A 20,318-nucleotide genomic window follows, 5' to 3' on the forward strand; every position below is an offset into this window, starting at 1 on the left:
AAGAAGATGTGGTATATATACACAATAGAATACTACTCAGCCATAAGAAACCATGAAATCCAGCCATTTGTGACAACATGGATGGACATTGAGGGTATTATGCAAAGTGAAATAAGTCAGAGGGAGAAGGTCAAATACCGTATGATTTCCTTCATTGAGTAGTAGATAATAACAATAATAAACAAACACATAGAGACAGAGATTGGATTGGTGGTTACCAGAGGGGAAGCGGGGAGGGAGGAGGGTGAAAGGGATGGTTTGGCTCATGTGTGTGGTGATGGGTTGTGGTTGGTGTTTGGGTGCTGGGCGCAGTGTAGTCTGTGCGGAGATAGAAGTGTGGTGATGTACACCTGAAATTTATACAATGTTATAAACCAATGTTACTGCAATAAACAAAAAATTTAAAAAAAAAAAAAAAGGGTAGCACTGTTTTATCTGCTACCCCTTACTGGTCCCTCCCAAAACCCTCCTGACTCAAATTTGCTCACCCAGCTCTGCCATTCAGATTATGCTGCAGGGTCAGGCCCTGCAGCTAAGCAGAAAGCAGACAGGAAAACAGGGGCCTGTAGCCTGGGGCAAAACTGAGGGTGTGGTACGTGTCTTTGATGGTGTGGGGCTCCTGCTCTGGGAAGCTGCCATTCCTTCTGATACAGTGTGGTGCCATGCTAGCCCACCGGAGGATGATGTGGCCCAGAAAGTCCATCTCCAGGCCTTGAAAAGTTGCTGCTGCTGCTGCTACTATAGATCTCTAAAGACAAAACTGTCTAGGTTCTCACTGATCGTAAGGTCTGGGGAATGGAGCAAAATGCCTTCCAGGTGTACAGTTACTTGCAAGTTCCTGGAGGTAAAGAAGAATCATATTCATCCTATGGAGTGGTGGCTGGAGCACTGCACTGGTAGAAAGGGATCCCCAGGTGCTCAAACAGAAAGGGCCTAATTGTGCTAGGCCAGTGAAGAGAAGGTTGATATTTGGGGATGTTGGTACCCAGAGAATGAACATTCTTTGAACCAGATTGTGAGGTCAGAGATTTGGGGCAGGAGGTGGAGCTGGGGCAAGTGCTTTCCTGATTCGGACTATACTGCAGGCTTAGGGGAGCAGGCTCTGTGCTCCTTCCTTTCACAGAGATACTGGGGCTCCCTGAGGGTGGTTTGAGGTTTTAAAACTTTTACCATAAGTTTTTCTTTTGCTTTTGTTTGCTTGTTTATTTTTCCTTTATTCTTTTTGACAGACACTCAGCCTCTTGTCCTAAGAACAAAAACAACCATTTAGCAGGAATATAGCTCCAAGGCACCAGACCTACTGGGCAGGTGCACTTTCTTCCTGATCTAAAAACACAACTCCCAGGAGGTAGCACATTTGATTGACACTGGAGAAGGAAAGAAAAAAGCAAGGAAGGAAGGAAGGAAGGAGGGCAGAAAGGAAGGAAGGAAGAAAGGAAGGGATAGGGAAGCAGAAACCTTGTAGTCTGCAGGTATAACTTGTCATGTCCTCGAGAGCTGAGCTGTAGAATAGGAGATAGCTGGGTCCTGGATTTCTAATGAGAAGTAGCTCCAGACCACTGGGAAGCCAGGCACCTGAGCATGGAGAATTCTAGTTACTCCTAGTATCTCCTCCTGCAAGTGACCCCAGTACAGGATTTTCTAGGGGTGATATTAGTGATAGCTCAACAGGAGTGGTGGTAATGTTACTGCACCTGGTCTGTTTTTGCCTGCCACCCAGAAAGCCAATCACCGAGACGACGAGATTGCAGAGAGAGAGAGGGTTTAATCACAAGGCAGCCAAGTGAGGAAAACGTGAGAACAAGTCTCAAATCCGCCTCCCTGAAAATAGGGACTCAAGGGTATTTATGGGGAAGGAGCAAGGTGGTCTGAAATGATTGGAGGTGAGGAGGGATGAGGTAATTGATGATCTGTGCAAGCGTAGTCAGGCTTCATGCCTCTTTAAAGGACACATGTTCACAGAATGGCGGCATTAGCATGCCCTGAGGGTGGAGTTCCAACCTCTTGCCATCAAAGGGGCCCAGTTGATGGGTTGGTGGTCTCGATCCGACCTGAAGTGGATAAGTGGTTCAGTTCCTGAAAAAAATAGCTCAAACATCTATTACCATGGTGACCCCAACTCTAGAGGGATGTTACCTATAGGAACCTAGTGGGAGTCAGATAGCATATTACCTAAACAGCACAGTTAACAATGGGTAAGTTTATCATGCAGATTTACGTCCTCATCTTCTGTTCTGATGAGTTTCTAGGTAAGGCCATCCCCCCTTCTTCCTGGTACAGGGAAGAAGATACCTTTACAGATAGAGATTTTCTTTTCAAATGTAAATGTCTCTCATAAAGGGTAACCAGAACTAAGAATGGGTTTAGCACGGACTCACCCAGAGACCGGAGATGTCTATGGTGATGGCCTATTCTGGGGGCAGGCCTCCCATCCAAAACTCCTTTGATTAGTTAGTGGGGGGTGGGGACCAAAATGTCATTCAGGCAGAGACATATTCTGAGCTGGCAAATTCCAATTCCCCATAGTTACTAGCTCCTTAATCATCAATGGCTGTTTGCCGGTTTCAATCCCCCCTATTCTTTGGTCATTCCTCATTCTTGAGGGATTCAGGGCAATGACCAATCTAGCTACTTCCTGCTGAATCAGGGCGTAGATCCGGGTTAGAGGAATGAAACTGTTTAGCACTCATCTGGAGATATTCTCTTGTTCTTGGGTTGACATTTTGCTTTATAAGAATTTTGTACCTTGCTCAGCAGTTTCAGAGCAACATCTAAAGGCACATTTTATAATCAAGTATCTTACCGGAAGCATAAGACGTATAGACACCCAAATGTTAACAGTCCCTGACAACTAGACCTAATCCCTTGGGGAATCCAAGAAAACAGTCCTGAAAACCAGTCTGGACCAGGTACCTCTCAGAATCTGCTGATAAGGGGCATAGGTCATTTCATCTCATTGAACCAGTCTCTAAGTAAGGCAGTGATGCAGGTGGGCTGCTCCCAAAGTTAGGCCGATGTTGTGTAAGCAAGTAATCAGGTATTTAATAAGAAGCATTTTCTATGGAAACAAAAGAAAAACAAAGTTAATAATTGGAGCAAATTATAAACCAGTTTCTGAGTTCAGATGACAGCTAGTCAAGAAGGTTTCTAGATGTCAGAGTCAAAGCATCTTTTGCAGTTTGAAATGTCTCTGATGATGTCATCAGGTATTCAGGTATCTTTCTGAGTACTTACACAGCAACAAACATGAATCTCTAAACTTATATCAAGTTGTCCAGTTTTATTTTTTATTTTTATTTTATTTATTTATTTATTTATTTTTTTGCAAGGAGGACTAGCCCTGAGCTAACATCCAATGCCAGTCCTCCCCTTTTTTCTTGAGGAAGACTGGCCCTGGGCTAACATCCGTGCCCGTCTTCCTCCACTTTATATGGGATGCTGCCACAGCATGGCTTAGCAAGCGGTGTGTCGGTGCGCACCTGGGATCCGAACCTGCGAACCCTGGGCCGCCGCAGTACGCACTTAACCGCTGCGCCACCGGGCCGGCCCCGTATTTTTATTTTTTTAATAATTTTATTTATTTATTTTTTTCTCCCAAAGCCCCAGTAGATACTTGTATGTCATAGCTGCACATCCTTCTAGTTGCTGTATGTGGGACACGGCCTCAGTGTGGCCGGAGAAGCGGTGCGTCGGTGCGTGCCTGGGATCCGAACCCGGGCCACCAGCAGCGGAGCGTGCGTACTTAACCACTAAGCCGCAGAGCCGGCCCTCAAGTTGTCCAGTTTTAGTTTGCAAGGCTTCAGGAAAAAGGGCAGGTTCAGTTCTCAGTGATTTTAAATGAAAATGATGGAAAAAAATAAAAAATGTTAGTTTGGAGATTTGTAGCCAGATATTTCAGGAGACTAGAAGATTTCAGGATCCAGTCCAGTTAACAGATATAAAACAGAAACCTTAAATACAGTTATCAGAACTAGAACCTAATATCCATGAATGTGTACTATAGTTTCTATTGAAACATATCTTTTTCTCCCTAAAATCACCCTCATTCTTTGTAAAGGATAGCCAAATTAAAACTAACTGCTTTGCAAAATAAGTTTAGTTGCAATAAACTTGGCCCAATTATTTACATAAGTACAGCAAGAATAGCCATTGATCATATAAGCTCTTTTAAATCTGCTTTGCTGGAACTTTTTATAAGGAATCTCAGATTGAACTTTAAAGCCCTCTCAAGGCCAGGAAAGCCAAGCCAAGGACTTCTCATCAGACTTCGTCTGCAATACCTAGAGACTTGGGTGAATTCCTCTCTTTTTGAGGCTCCCCAAAATATTTCAAGGTTCCAGGCACCTGCAAGATAAGTGACCTTCCTTCCTTATCCGTAAGGTTGCTGTGAACACTGTACCAGGTTGCAAGCAAGGTACCAGGTCAATATTTCCAAGTGGCTTTATTCCATAAAGTCCAATCTTTTTTGTGTATGTGTGTGAGGAAGATCAGCCCTGAGCTAATATCCACGCTAATCCTCCTCTTTTTGCTGAGGAAGACCGGCTCTGAGCTAACATCTATTGGCAATCCTTCTCCTTTTTTTTCCCTGAAAGCACCAGTAGATAGTCGTAAGTCATAGTTGCACATCCTTCTAGTTGCTGTATGTGGGACATGGCCTCAGCATGGCCGGAGAAGCGGTGCGTCGGTGCGCACCCGGGATCCGAACCCTGGCTGCCAGTAGCGGAGCGCACGCACTTAACCGCTAAGCCACGGGGCCAGCCCCCATAAAGTCCAATCTTTATCTCTCAAAAGCTGTCTTGTCATATCTGAGTCTATATGTTTTTTTCCAAATATAACATTCCAGTCAAAGCTTTGGTAATATAACCAATGTTTCCAACTCTGTCCTATTATAAGGAGAACAGATTCTTATTGAACTTACGCAAATAACATATATTACCATGAAAACAACAATACTAACTCACTAAGAGTTTCCAAATCCTGGAGGGATCAGATAGGCAGAAAAAGATAAATGTTTCAATTCTGCTTACAAAAGTATAATTTACCAAATTGCTATAAGTCATAGTTAGCTCGGGAGAAAACAGAAAGTTTTACTTAAATCTGAAAAAAACAAAACATTAAAAAAAATCAAAATTTCAAAGGTATAAAAATTATAATCATCTTCATCAGTTCATTCAGTCCAGTGTAATCAATTCTTGATATTATGCTTGTTAGCAGTTTCACAAAGTCATCAGCTTCTCCATTAGAATTCTGTAATTTCTTACCCAGTTCAGTTTTATGATCTGAAAGTTTCAGAAACCTAGAGTAAGTGCCAGAGTCCTTTCTATGAATTTCTCTGAAGAAGAAACATATTTTGCAAAAGCATCAAACAATAACTGTGTGTAGACAACGAGACCCCAAAATGGCAATTGACAAAGAAATTCAGTTAATTTTGTAATATACAACACTTTAAAATAATAACCAGAACCAGAATGATAACCAGGATGGATCAGAATTTCAGTAATGTTATACAATTTTAAACCACCTATATCAATAACATTCATCCACATAATACCACCTAAGAAGGTTTATCATTACTTATTTGTCACTGCTTCCCATGTGATTTAACATACCAAATAAGCCCCGAATAAGTTTATCATCTTCTTCCTTATAGGAAGAGAGCAAACTTCTGTGAGAAGTCCCAGGGCCCTTTGAAAATTTTCAAGGAAACAAGTAAAAAAAAAGATTTTATTTAAGATATGAATTTTGGGGAGCTGGCCCCGTGGCCTAGTGGTTAAGTGCATGCACTCCACTGCTTGCGGCCCGGGTTCGGATCCCGGGCGCACACCGATGTACTGCTTGTCAGGCCATGCTCTGGCGGCATCCCATATAAAGTAGAGGAAGAGGGGCACAGATGTTAGCCCAGGGCCAGTCTTCCTCAGCAAAAAGAGGAGGATTGGCATGGATGTTAGCTCAAGGCTGATCTTCCTCACACACACACACACACACAAAAGATATGAATTTTGGGGAGCTTGTCAAAAATAACAGTCAAGGGCAAACAGAGCATTAACAGTCCAAAAACCCTTAATAGAGAGATCTCAGTCTTTTGAACATAGGAAATTATTTTAACAGTCTTTTTGTCTTTTAGGTAGACTTACTCAAAGGTAAAGAAAACCCTTTAACAACCTCTTTATCAAGTTCAAGAAAATTATCCTTTTAAGAGAAAGAAGACCAAATTTTAATTTTGGCCCAGCTTTACTTCTGATATTCAAACCTATTTACTTAACTAAATTTATTCCAACCTTAGCCAACTTGACCATGCATAAAACTCTTTTCTCAGGGTTCCTCTTCTACAAACCTTCTGTAACTTTCCTTGTATACAGAGCTGTTTTCTTTATTAATTTTTAGTAGTTTTAATTACATATATTAATTAGAAAAAATTTTTTTAACCCTTACAGACCTTAGTAAAAACTAAAAAGCAATTATGAACTGTCTTTTATATCAGCATTTTAAACACTTTTCATAATTTCTAGAAACATGTTACTTTGTAGTAATAAAACAAGGTGTGTTCACTAATTAGACCCAAACACTTAGTTTCTCTGTAATAAGAAGCCAAAAGTAGATAAACTTAGACATGTTTAGCAATAATGTTTTGGTATTTTATTTTATCTTATTCGAAAATGACCCAGATACTCAATAAATTTTTATCATTTAACTTAATTTAGCAAAAACTCTACAGTTTTAAGTTACCAAAAAGAATTTGGAAGCTGTTCTTTTAAGTATACAGATCATAAAACATAATTATTTTACCCAAAAACTCTTATCTTCATATATCTAAATCATTTGTTTCCAACAACTGTCAATCAAACCAACAAACTTAAATCAGCTTTCATTTACCAGAGATTAATTTATATCATGTTAACTTGAAAGACGTTTGGGTTAATTTCTATTACATTTAGAATTTATGTAAGCTCTTACTTTAAGCCAACTAAATAGTGCTCTTAATTTTGACCATACCATCTGGCGGTAAAATATCACACATTGTTACACACATATAGACACACATACACAGTTTCCACACTCATTTTTAAAACAATGAGTAATTTTAAAACATTACTGCCATGAAAACATACTGCAAAGCTCCATTACAGTAATACAAAGCTCCCTATTTATGAATCCAAATTTTGCTTTAAGTCTTTTTTACTAATATTTGTGAAGACACTCAAGATGGTAGATTTTTTGGCAAGGGTACTCTTATGGCCGTTTTTGGCCTTTTTACTTTTTTTTTTCCAGTCTTAGGAATTGGTGATGAGCTAGATAACAATTCCCAGAGAGGCGAGATGATAATCCTCTTTGAGATAAAGGAACTGGATGGAGTCTGAACTGCCTCTACAGCCACATTTCCAGTCTTACAAGTTTTTTTAAGGACAATTGCTCTTAATTTCTCAGAAATTGGGTTGTAACTCAAATGACATTATAGGTTGATCTACCTGTCCAACTATATCACAAAGACACAGAGAAACCACTCAGGTTTTCTCCAAGATAGGGTTTCTGGGGCATAAGCCATCCAATAGAAAGTGTTTCCAGTTAGTTAAAATGCACCTGAAGGGTGAGTCTCCAGAGATGCGTGGGGTGGTCCCCATGGCGGTAAAGCAGGTGTCCCACTGACAGCGGACCAGAGAAGGGTGCAGAGCCCACTGCAGGCATCAATATAGCTATAAGATTTAGTCAAGTCCCACTCAACCCAGGTACTTAGTCCTTGAGCCAGCACAAGGGAAGCCAGGGAGGCAAGAGGCAAAAGCCTGGAGCGGGCTGGGGGCTGGGGCTCCCAATGCCAGCGTTGAGAGTTAGGTCCTTGGCAAAATGTTTTCAAGTTTTCAATTTTTACAGAAGGTCCAGGTTCTGCTCAGGTCCAGCCTGAACTTAACCCCGACTTGGTGACAACAGAGGAGGTGATGAACGAGACAGACAAAGAAGGGAAAGAGGTGATCAGGCCTTGCCCTTGTGGCCTCTTCCCAAGGGTTATCAAGATAAGGGTCACACAAACAACAGTTCCTGGGCAGGACAGTTTACAGAATAAATTACAGATCTCCTGTCCCCATAAGTGACTCAGTAGGTGCCTAAAATACTCAATAGGTTCTTGACAGGAGACAAAACAGGGTTGCAGATTGTCAGTCAAATGACTGATCCAGGGCCCAACCTGGAATCACTCCAGGTGCCCAAAAACCAGAGGTGGAGCAGGGACTCTCTGAAACCAGAACCCAGAGGAGAGCTCCCAGGGGTGGGGGTGGGTCATGGAGCTTTCATTAGCATCTGTAAGACCACGAGAAGAGGCTGAGACTCCAAATTTGATTAAGTTCTTAAGACTAGTCATTGCAAGAGCTCTCTGGCTGTGGTCGTGTGGTGATACCAAAAAAAAATAAAAAAATAAATAAAGGCATTTTTCCTTTTCCATGGACTCATCACTGAAAATTGCCCAATTTTGAAGAATGCAGCCTAGAGGGCTACATGTGGGAATTGAATTAGCATTTCCCAGAATTTAGACACGGACAGTCAAAGTATACTATGCTACAGCTAGATAGAACCAGATCTCGAGAATTTTGAGCGTCCCCAAAACCAAGACCTTCACAATGAAGGCCAAAGCAAAGCTCCATTTTCAGAAGACACGGAGGGCGTCCCCACCTAAACCAAGTCAAGACTGGGTGTCCCCAAGACCTTCACAATGGAGGCCAAATCAAAACTCCCTTTTTGGAAGACACGGAGGGCGTTCCCTCCCAAACCAAGTCAAGCCAAACCAAAGCTCCCTTTTTGGAAGACATGGAGGGTGTCCCCTCCCAAACCAAGTCAAGTGTCGGGGAAGAGGGAGAATCCTCCTCCGCCTTTTCCCTCAAGGTTCTTATGGCTGGTCAAACAATTAAAAGACAGGTTAGTGTTACTGCACCAGGTCCGTTTTTGCCCGCTGCCCAGAAAGCCAATCACCGAGACGACGAGATTGTAGAGAGAGAGAGAGGGTTTAATCACAAGGCAGCCAACTGAGGAAAATGGGAGAACAAGTCTCAAATCTGCCTCTCCGAAAATAGGGACTCAGGGGTACGTATGAGGAAGGGGGCAAGGTGGTCTGAAATGATTGGAGGTGAGGAGAGATGAGGTAATTGATGATCTGCGCAAGCGTAGTCAGCCTTCATGTCTCTTCGTAGGACACATGTTCACAGAATGGCGGCATTAGCATGCCCTGAGGGTGGAGTTCCAACTTCTTTCCGTCAAAAGGGCCCAGTTGATGGGTTGGTGGTCTCAATCCGGCCTGACGTGGACAAGGGGTTCAGTTTCTGAAAAAAATAGCTCAAACACCCACTACCATGGTAACCCAGGCTCCAGGGAGATGTCATCTATAGGAACCTAGTGGGAGTCAGATAGCATATTGCCCAAATAGCACAGTTAACAGTGAGTAAGTTTCTCATGCAGATTTAAATCCTTGTCCGTTCTGATAAGTTTCTAGGTAAGGCCATCCCCCCTTCTTCCTGGTGCAGGGAAGAAGATACCTTTACAAATGGAGATTTTCTTTACAAATGTAAATGTCTCTCATAAAGGGTAACTAGAACTAAGGATGGGCTTAGCACGACCCACCCAGGTACCCAGAGATATCTATAGTAACGGCCTTTTCTGGGGGCAGGCCTCCCATCCCAAACTCCTTTGGTCAGTTAGTGGGGGTGGGGGTCAAAATGTCATTCAGGCAGAGACGTATTTTGAGTTTGCAAATTCCAGTCCCCCATAGTTACTAGCTGTTTAATCATCAATGGCTGTTTGCCGGTTTCATTAGCAGGAGAAAATAATACCAAGTTTAATAACATGTATACATGGGAGAAACCAGGGAAACTGAGTTTCTCAACACAATAGCAGAGATTCTCATCTTAAATACTATCTTCAGGTAAAGACAAAGGAGGATGTTGGGGGTGGGTGGTGTTTTGGGATTTCAGAGGGGAAGAAGACAATTTACATGGAGATGGAAATGTAAATGTTTGTCAGACAGTGCTTTGCAGGGCCACCTATAGAGAATGTGGCCAGAGAGACAGGAATTATAGTAATCAAGAGTATGAAGATTTAAGTCTTCTTCTTCTGTCCTGATAAGAGTTTTCACAGATAAGGTCATCCCCTCCTCTTCCCACTACACAGAGGGAGATACCTTTACAAATGTAAATATTTGGTAAACAGAACTTTGTTAAGAATGGGCTTAGCAAGGACCCTGCCAGTCTGTCTACACCAAGAATTAAATTCCTTTAGGCAGTTTGGGGGAGGTCAAATTCCATCAGAGAAAATAATCAAGGTAAAGAGATATATTTCAGGGTGGCCAATTTTGATCTCCCACACAAGCCAAACCAAAGCACCCTTTTCGGAAGACATGGAGGGCATCCCCTCCCAAACCAAGTCAAGAGAACTTCTGTGAGCAGATCCCCTAATTCTTCCTTAATATTGGGCATCCCCAAACCAAGACCCTCACAATGAAGGCCAAACCAAAGCTCCCTTTTCAGGAGACACGGAGGGCATCCCCTCCCAAACCGAGGCTTCCTTTTCGGAAGTCAAACCAGAAGGAAGAAGAAATAAGGATCCGGTCACTTGTACCGTAGTTACTCACCAAAAGACGTCTTCCAAACTCAGAAACCGTCTCTCTACTGCAAAGTGAAAATATGTGCCAAGGAGTTGGCAGCGCCAAGCCAGGAAAAGAATCCTGGAACAGTCCCAGGAAAAATGCTCCTGGCGGCCACTGGACGTGTCCACAGGTTCTCCACACAGGCAAGGGGCTGACGAATCTCTGGCAAAAAGGTCCACCTGGACTTTCCTTTTGGCTGGCTTGCCAAATTGTTACCGCGCCAGGTCTGTTTTTGCCCACCGCCCAGAAAGCCAAGCACCGAGACAACGAGATTGCAGAGAGACAGAGGGTTTAATCACAAGGCAGCCAAGTGAGGAAAATGGGAGAACAAGTCTCAAATCCGCCTCCCTGAAAATAGGGACTCGAGGGTATTTATGGAGAAAGGGGCAAGGTGGTCTGAAATGATTGGAGGTGAGGAGTGATGAGGTAATTGATGATCTGCGCAAGCGTAGTCAGCCTTCATGCTTCTTCGTACGTAGGACACATGTTCACAGAATGGCGGCATTAGCATGCCCTGAGGATGGAGTTCTAACCTCTTGCTGTCAAAAGGGCCCAGTTGATTGGTTAGTGGTCTCAATCCGGCCGAAGTAGACAAGCGGTTCAGTTCCTGAAAAAATAACTCAAACATCCATTACCATGGTGACCTTGACTCCAGGGGGATGTTACCTATAGGAACCTAGTGGGAGTCAGATAGCATATTACCTAAACAGCACAGCTAACAATGGGTAAGTTTATCATGCAGATTTAAGTCCTCATCTTCTGTTCTGATAAGTTTCTAGGTAAGGCCATCCCCCCTTCTTCCTGGTACAGGGAAGAAGATACCTTTACAGATGGAGATTTTCTTTTCAAATGTAAATGTCTCTCATAAAGGGTAACCAGAACTAAGAATGGGTTTAGCACGGACTCACCCAGAGACCGGAGATGTCTATGGTGATGGCCTATTCTGGGGGCAGGCCTCCCATCCCAAACTCCTTTGATTAGTTAGTGGGAGGTGGGGGCCAAAATGTCATTCAGGAGAGACATATTCTGAGCTGGCAAATTCCAATCCCCCATAGTTACTAGCTGCTTAATCATCAATGACTGTTTGCCGGTTTCAGTAAGTCACCACCAGCTTGGGCAGGCTACACCAGGGCTTCATTCATATTGTTACCTGATGCTTTAATGTCCACCATAATGGGGCGCTGGACCATCCATTTTTCAAAACTCTTCTCAATTAGCTGAGAGTTAGGGCTTTGTGGGAATTCCTGAGGATTGTACTTAGAGCAGGAACCATGTACAAAACATGGCCTGCTGTGCCTGATACAGCAGTTTGGCACTGAGCCTGATTCACTGGTGAACCAAGTGATCTATTAAGCAGCATTGATTTTGCCTCTGACCTTCCTGGGGGAAGGCCACTCTGCCTTCAGGTGCAGCCCAATTTAATCAGTTCTGAGAACTTGTTGCGTAGCCCCCCTTGTGGTCCTCTCTGAATCAGCATCATTCCAACGTTGTCTCTGGAGGACAGGCAACCTGAATTCTGTAACATTTCAGCTGACTGGTGGAGATATGGGAGATATGGATTCAGCAAGCTCTCCCTCAGCCTACCAAAAGGGCTCAGAGATACAGTGGGCCCTAAATGCTGCTGCTTGGGTGCATGAGCAGGGTTGTCTACAGCTCAGCTACCCTAACGAGCAAGACATTAGAAACAATCTGTCAGGCTCATCTTCAAACCATAGGTCCTGACTGTCTATAAAGAGTTATAAGTGTATGAGGAAGATAGGAGATTATACTGGATCACACATGAACTCCTTTGGAAGAGTGAGCAGGGGCCAGACTTGGGGGATCAGCAGTATTTTTAACATAAGATTAGATATTCTGCCCTTACCTCTGTCATTGGGCTGAAGGATGCCCTTAGAGATCTGTTTTCCTCGAACAATACCATGTACCCAAGGCGTAGGTATTAAGAGCAGTGATTAATTTACCCATTTTATAACAGCAACAGGGAAGGGCCCTTGGAATTGGTGTTTCCAGAAAATATGTCCAAAACTGACAGGGGCACTATGTCTGGCTAGCAGTTCAGTGCTGAGAGTTGGATTCCAAGGAGCTGGGCCTGGAGCCAGATCCCCTCTGAGACAATCCTAAGCCAGAGATGTTAGTCCAATCCAAAGCCCATTGGTAGAGTCAGACCTCAGGAAGACCAAGCCAAAAGGCCGAAGGCAGAATTGGAGTCAGACAGAGATTAGCTCGAAGCTACAGCAGATTGTCACAAACAAGGAAGGTTCTGTAGGGGAAGAAGGAGAATCTCCCTCTGCCCTTTCCCTTAAGGTTCTTATGGCTGGCCAAATAATTAACAAGACAGGTTAGCAGGAGAAAATAACACCAAGTTTAATAACATGTATACATTGGAGAAACCAGGGACACTGAGTTTCTCAACACAGTAGCAGAGATTCTCGTCTTAAATACCATCTTCAGCCAAAGACAAAGGAAGATGTTGGGGGTGGGGAGAGTCAGTTACGGGAGATTACCAGAAAAGCACAGTAAACAAGAGTAACATTATTATGCAGGTTTAAGGCCTCACCTTTTACTTCGATAAATTTTTAGAGATGAGGTCATCCCCCCCTCCTCCCAGCACAGAGAGGGAGACACCTTTACAAATGGAGATTTCCCTTATAAATGTAGATGTTTGTCTGGCAACTCCCAGCAGGGCCACCCAGAGAATGTGGCCAGGAAGAGACAGAATTTTGATAAGAGGGGCTTGGTGCCTTTCCTATTGTAACATCTATTTTACATTATATTATAGCCATCATGATAGTAACTCCTTCCTGAAACAGATCTTTTATGTTAAGTTCTTTAGGCATTTTGGGAGGGGAAACTCAAATGTTCTTCCTGAGTTTTCTGAGTCTTTATTGTCTTCAGCTTAAAATAATCTGCATACCAGAGTGCTGCCTCTTGGGGTGGCCTGCCCTGAGCAACATCAGTTCAATGCAATTTCTTCCAAGAGCCATGTGGCTAATGTTTGTCTCTATGATACAGTGGGTGAGAGGAGGGCCCAAGGCAGTCCTTGTGATTAGCCTTGAGGCATCTGTATCAGTATAAGGGTTATGCAGGGGAGGTTGCCCCCAGCATACACAGAGGAAGTGATAACGCTAGAAGCCCAATGTCCAGTCCTTCCCAGTAGGATTGGGAATTTCCTACTGAAGGGTTTGAAATGGACCACAAAACATTAATCTATACTTGCCAGTGTCAAAACAGAGGGACGTTTTCTTCGCACATTTTAACTGAATATATTTATCTATTGAATGAATGAGGAGAGAGTCAGAAGGCTCAGATGTACACAGTTAACAGAGTACAGTCCTGATTTACTTAGGTTTCCACCTATTGGGGGAAGAGGAGGAATCCCTCTCTGCCCTTTCCCTTAAGGTTCTTATGGCTGGCCAAATAATTAATGAGACAGGTTAGCAGGAGAAAATAATACCAAGTTTAATAACATGTATACATGAGAGAAACCAGGGACATTGCATTTCTCAACACAATAGCAGAAATTCTCGTCTTAAATACCATGTTCAGCCAATGACAAAGGAGGATGTTGGGGGTGGGGGGAGTCAGTTACAGGAGATTACCACTAAAACACAGTAAACAAGAGTAAGGTTATTATGCAGATTTAAGGCCTCACTTTCCAGATTGATAAGCCTCTAGAAATGAGGCCATCCCCTCCTCTTGCCGAAATAGAGAGGGAGATACCTTTACAAATGGAGATTTCCCTTATAAATGTAAATGTTTGTCTGGCAACTCCTTGCAGGGCCATCCAGAGAATGTGGCCAGAGAGACAGAACTTCCGATAAGATGGGCTTGTTGGTGCCTTTCCTATTGTAACATTTATCCTGCATTATCTTTACAGCCATCATGATAGAAGATCTGTTCCAGGAAGGAGCCATCATGTCAAATTCTTTAGGCAGTTAGTGGGGGAGGTCAAATGTCCCTCAGAGAAAACAATCAAGGTAAAGAGATATATTTTGGGGTGGCCAAATCTTGATCTCCCACACACCCATAGTTAAAGTTATTTCATACAGCTATAAACCATGTGTAGAATTCCAGTTCCAGAACTCTCTGCTCTGAAAAACTTCCTTTAGGATTCAAAAAACAAAAAAGTTAGTAGCGTGTGCTGTATAGGCACAGTCATGTCACATGCTGCTGATCCAGGCTGAACAATGATAGCATTTACTTTCCAAAGAAGCTACCCAAGAAGGGAAAGCAAAACAGAAAGAGAAAAATGTGTGACTGGGAAAATAAGAAGAGAGTAACAGAGCTAGAGTAAAAGTGAAAATGTTTAACACAGTTTGTTTTCTCTGGTTTTCTTTTAGAAAAAGCTAGCATAATGCAATGGATTGTGTGATTGAGAATGAAGAAGCCTAGATAAGGGTTTTGCTTTAACCCACTAAATTGTTCTGTGACTATGGCAGGCTGCCTGCCCTCTTAGATCTCCCTTCCATCTATAATGTGGGGTTTATCTTTTACTTGCCTCCGGTTGGGAAACAGGATAAATGAGATTTTAAAAAGTATACAGTTCCGGGAAAATGTCGTAATATTCATTTTAAAATATGCCTATAATTTTGTCTTCTAAATTTCCTCTTTTACCTTCTTGTTTTCTGGAATATAGTTTGAGTCGAAATAAATGAAAGAGATTATTTTTTTTTCATATCTTCATTGCCTTGATATTTATGAAGTTTCCTAAAAAACTGAAAGATCTTATTGGATTTTGCAATGTTATGTGCTTAGTGAAGTAAATTATTAATAAGATAAATATAATTAATTTCCTTGATGTTTAACTTTATTTATTAGAGAAACATGTTTACCCTTCTATGTATTTTTTAAACCTTTTCTTCTTTCTCTGTTTGTTTTTGTTGATATTGTTTTCCCTGCTTCTTCTTTACAACTCTAATCAAACATGTCCACCTGTAGCATGAATAATTTGGAAGCTGGTATGCTATTTGGCCACAGGCTATCTCTATTATTTTTGGTGTTAAGAATGTGCTTAATCATCTACTATATAAATATGGGTAGTAGAAAAAAATATTCTAGATGGCTTGGTCCAGAACATCCCGAAGAAGTAGAGTATTGACTGTTGGGACTCTCAGTTCATTCATAGTGCATATTTCCTTTCTCAGAGAGAATCAGCTAATCAAGGTACATTGGCCCAAAAGTATCTTGAAGCCATGGCTATAATTGAACGCACGCAGGAGAAGTTAATGTAAGTATGAGGCACCACAATGGTTAGAAGATGAAGATTGCTGGCCAGGAGGTTTGGCTGAGAAATCCATACTGCTTGGCTTACTTTTGGTTCTCCTGCTTCCTTCATCCTCACTAGTGGGATGGGTATCTCCAAATCTTCTGCTAGAGACAGTGAACTACACTGCCCTAGTAAGAACATCTGTCCTCACCCACAGTGGAGACGGAGGAAGTCAAAGTGTGTATGTATGTGAGAGTATGAGGTGTTAGGAGCGATCCAATTCAGTATGTTTCTAAGAGATGAACTAGAGAAATAAATGAAGCTGGGACAAACTACTGTGCAAGAAAGAATGTTATTACATAACCCAAAGAGTAGGAAGGGCAATATAGTTAAGATGGCCAAGAATGCCAAAAGCAGAGCATAGCCATATGGACACATAACATGTGCTCTAGTAAGTAAGAAGCACATCTCCAACTGGTTTTCTTGATTGTAAAATCTTGTTTTAAAGGTGCTGGAAAAGAAGAGATCCTATTGGATTTAGTTTGTGGTCACATCAATGAAGAGAAGCCAAAATTAACTACTGAAAAGAGGTTCCTTGGCTATTGATGGAGAGTTCCAAATACCCAAAGTCACATTTCACTAAGAAATGATAATATGCTGTATTCTTAAATCACAGCATAACTGCAACTCTGACATTACCATCCAGAGTAGCTCTCAGGCCCCCAATTCTTGGCTAATCATTGATGCTACTGCTTCTCTTATTTGTACCCTTAAGATACATTCATCTAATCCCACTGCCCTTTTTAGACAATGAGCTTCAATACATGAAAGATACTTTTTTGAACCTTTCCATTTTGTTGTGTTTCTCTGGACTTTGTCCACATCAGAGAGGTAGAAAGCAGAGCCAGACAAGCAGAGGAGATGTTTGAGAATGTAAATGAGACACTTCATTATACCCTTATAAGAAATAAAGAATTGGAGAAAGAACTAGAAGAAATATTGATAAAGTCTAGAGAGAAGGAGTCTGAAAGAGAAGAAGAAGAAAATGAAAGAGAAAGAGAAGAAGAAAAAGAAGAAGAAGAAGAAGAAGAAGAAGGAGAAATCAGGCCAGTAGAAAGTTCCTCAAAATCTTTAAAGAAAGGTGAGGCCTGCTTTCTCATTTTGCTTTATTTAGGTTGTATTTATGAAAGAAAACTTGACTGGGTCACAAATATTTTAGAAGAGTATCAATATCTTTAGTGCTGATGTACTAGTTCATACTTCTCATAGGAATGCACATACATCTAACTATATAACCATCTTATTCAGACAACTCACAAAAAGGAAAAGCAAATGACTAACAACTGTAGACTAGTAAACTAACATAAGATAATTTTTACTTATAAAATTGGCAAAGATTTTTAAAGAGAAAAGAATACAATGCTGGTCAGAAGGGGCAAAGTAGTTAGTTTTACAGAAAGCCTTTGTGTGTGGACAGACAGATAACCCTTTCAGAAAATAATTTGAGTACAAATGGATATGCATTAAAAATATGCATATACTTAGACCTAATAATTTCACTCTTGAGAATCTAGTCTAAGGAAATAATCCTAAATATACACAAAAAATTAATGCACAAAGATGTTCAGTGTATCATTATATATAATAGGAAAAAATAGAAACAACCTACCTCTCCAATCATGGAAGCAAGGTTAAATAAATTATGCTTTATTAATATAACTGAATATTACACAACTATTGAAATGGTGTTTATAAGGAGTTTGTAATGACATGGGAAATTCTTATGTTAAAATATCAAATGCAAGAAACAGGATATGAAACAATTTTTTAAAGCTAGAAAAAAAGACCAGAAAGAAATACGCCCAAATATTGGCAGACATTGTCTCTGGTTGATGGAGGTTTATGGGGGAATTTTGCCTTTATTTTTCAGTACTTGTTGGATTTTCTATGATGAAAATAATCTCCTTTATTGTACAGGAAAAGGAATTTAATTCTCTGTTTTCTTATCTCTAATTAGTGCTGTAATCTGCCCTCAAGCAGTTGTCAATATCCCCAATATTGGAGACCATTTTTTGATTTTTGCTTTCATCTTCAACCTGTTGTCTGTTCCCAGGACAACTCCTGGTGCAAAGGATAATACCAGGAAGATATCTATTTTCTGTTTTTCTTTTCTATCTCCACCTACACCCCCAGCAAAAGCAGTAAGTTAACTAGTCCCTCAGTCTCTGGCCCCAGGTATGGTGTATCAACACTATTTAGAGGAAGAGTCTGAGCCCATTTTCTCTCTTTCTGTTAACTCTGAACTGGTAAAATGTTAATTATTCCAAGTGTGATGATCTTTTAGCTTTCTTTAGGTTTGAATATATGGGAGAGAGTTTTCATGAATTAAAAAAATTTCATCTTCTCATATTGTGGTGCAATTTTACCCTGATAATTTGAAAACTAGACTTTTTCCAGAGTGCAGAAAAATAAATATGCAAACCATACAAAAGGCCTATGTGTTAAACTGGAGAGGTTACCTGAATATGGAATAAGTGACTTTAGTTTTGTCTATTTCCATAAAGGTCCTGGGGGTTAGGTTAAATCCAGACTATAAAAGTTTCAATAATTTTAGGTACAGGATAACTATATACAGTTAGTCCCCAACCTGCAAATAATAACCTACACACAGAGTCACCCTTCCCCCTCCTTCCTGGTACCCTCATCAGAGTCATTGCCAGGGGGCTCAAAAGTGGAGGTGGAGAAGCTTTGCAAAGCTTAGGGGAATTGGCTCCTAAGTGAGGCAATCCCCATGCCATGCAAGTCACCTGAATATTTTCTCTGGAAAATCCATAAGTTAGACATTCCTTAGGGTTAGCAGGCAACTCCTTTAAAAAATGCAGGGCCGGCCCCGTGGCTTACCGGTTGGGTGCGCGCGCTCCGCTACTGGCGGCCTGGGTTCGGATCCCGGGCGCGCACTGACGCACTGCTTCTCCAGCCATGCTGAGGCCGCGTCCCACATACAGCAACTAGAAGGATGTGCAGCTATGACATACAACTGTCTACTGGGGCTTTGGGGGTAAAAAAAGGGAGGAGGATTGGCAATAGATGTTAGCTCAGAGCCAGTCTTCCTCAGCAAAAAAAGAGGAGGATTAGCACGGATGTTAGCTCAGGGCTGATCTTCCTCACACACACACACAAAAAACGCAGATGCCTCTGGAGCAGTCTGACACTCATAAGGCATATACAGTGTCATATTTGTATGAGTTAGTGCAGTGAGATGACTTTTCTCCTGACAGTTGTGCAGTGAAGGGATGGAAAAATATACACGGTAAAGGAAGGAGCCTTGTGAATGCTGAGTAAAGAGAAGATCTGGACAGAGTAGGGGGACATTTATTTTTGTTTAAGTCAATATTTTTAATAATTAGCAAATCATCATGCTCTGAACTGTGAATAAAGAAAGGAATCGAGAGGGGAGTTTACAAAGATGAATATGGCTTAGTCTCTGATCTCAAGGAGGCCTATGATTAGGAGTGGGGAGATAGATATACTAAAGCAAAACAAGGTGTGAACAAGGTGATCAAAGGTAGGAGAGAGCGGGCAGCAGCTGGTCGGCAGGATTCAATTGAGAAGCCTGATGTCATGGAACAGCCAGGGAGAGCAGGCTTGATGGCAGAAAGCCTCCTGCACCCATCCCGAGGGTGGGGCTTGTGCAGGGTCTATGCACCGGAGACTAGACAGAGGGACCAGGAGACAGAACAGGGGTGCAGGAATGGATATGGCAGGATTCCAGATACTAGCTCAATTTGAATTTTTTTTCCACCAAGCTTGGGATATATACAAGAAGGAAGAAGGAAATGTTCTTCCTCTTTCTCTTCTCTCCTTCACCACACAGTCCCCTTTTCCAGGTCCCAGACCTCAGGCACTTAACTGACAATGCTTAAACTTTGGGAAAATATGTTCTGAATCCCAATAACCAATTTAGAGTCAAATTTTGGGCAGATAGCCTGTTTGTAGCTTGGGGGTTACTCAGGCACAACAAGATTTTAAAAATATTTTGTAAAGTTAAAAGTCCTTAGCAAATATAAGATATTGTTACTACAATACTTTAATTGTTTTTGTTTTTTCAGGGGTACAGAACAAAGAGGGTCCTCCCAACACTAAATCCAGAACCCGGACTAAATTCAGTCACAAGACCAAACCCAAGCAGCTTCCATAGGGCGCTGGGCTTCACCATCTGTGCTACTGAGCTGACAACGTGGCTCGACTGGAGGGACTCCCTTTGCAACAGCTACTAGAAAAGCTACAACATACACCCCAAGAACAGTTTATCTTTAAAAGTAGTGGCTATAGGGAATCAGTGCATTATATTCCCCAGATTAAAAATAGCTTGTGCAAAAGTTTCCTAGCCTCTTCAATTGATTTCCTAACAGAGATCTGTGAAAAGTGTCAATTTCTATCAAGAAAATAATGCTTTTTGAAGACTTTGAACTCTGCAGAGAAGAGTGGCAA

The 20,318-nt window shown here is 41.7% G+C and overlaps 1 protein-coding gene across 1 annotated transcript in view; it reads left to right on the forward strand.

The window, feature by feature from the left end:
* Positions 1-20,211, forward strand: part of AXDND1 (axonemal dynein light chain domain containing 1) — a 102,254-nt gene extending 82,043 nt beyond the window's left edge. The window contains exons 24-26 of the mRNA XM_004425172.3: positions 15,766-15,848; positions 16,715-16,968; positions 19,937-20,211. Of these exons, the coding sequence (XP_004425229.2) occupies positions 15,766-15,848; positions 16,715-16,968; positions 19,937-20,025 (426 nt within the window). The 3' untranslated portion in view covers positions 20,026-20,211. The remainder of the gene's footprint in view (positions 1-15,765; positions 15,849-16,714; positions 16,969-19,936) is intronic.
* The last annotated feature ends 107 nt before the right edge of the window (positions 20,212-20,318 follow it).

Source organism: Ceratotherium simum, chromosome 2, assembly GCF_057802395.1.
Source record: "Ceratotherium simum simum isolate JZ-2026a chromosome 2, ASM5780239v1, whole genome shotgun sequence".
In the NCBI taxonomy this organism is placed as follows: Eukaryota; Metazoa; Chordata; class Mammalia; order Perissodactyla; family Rhinocerotidae; genus Ceratotherium; species Ceratotherium simum.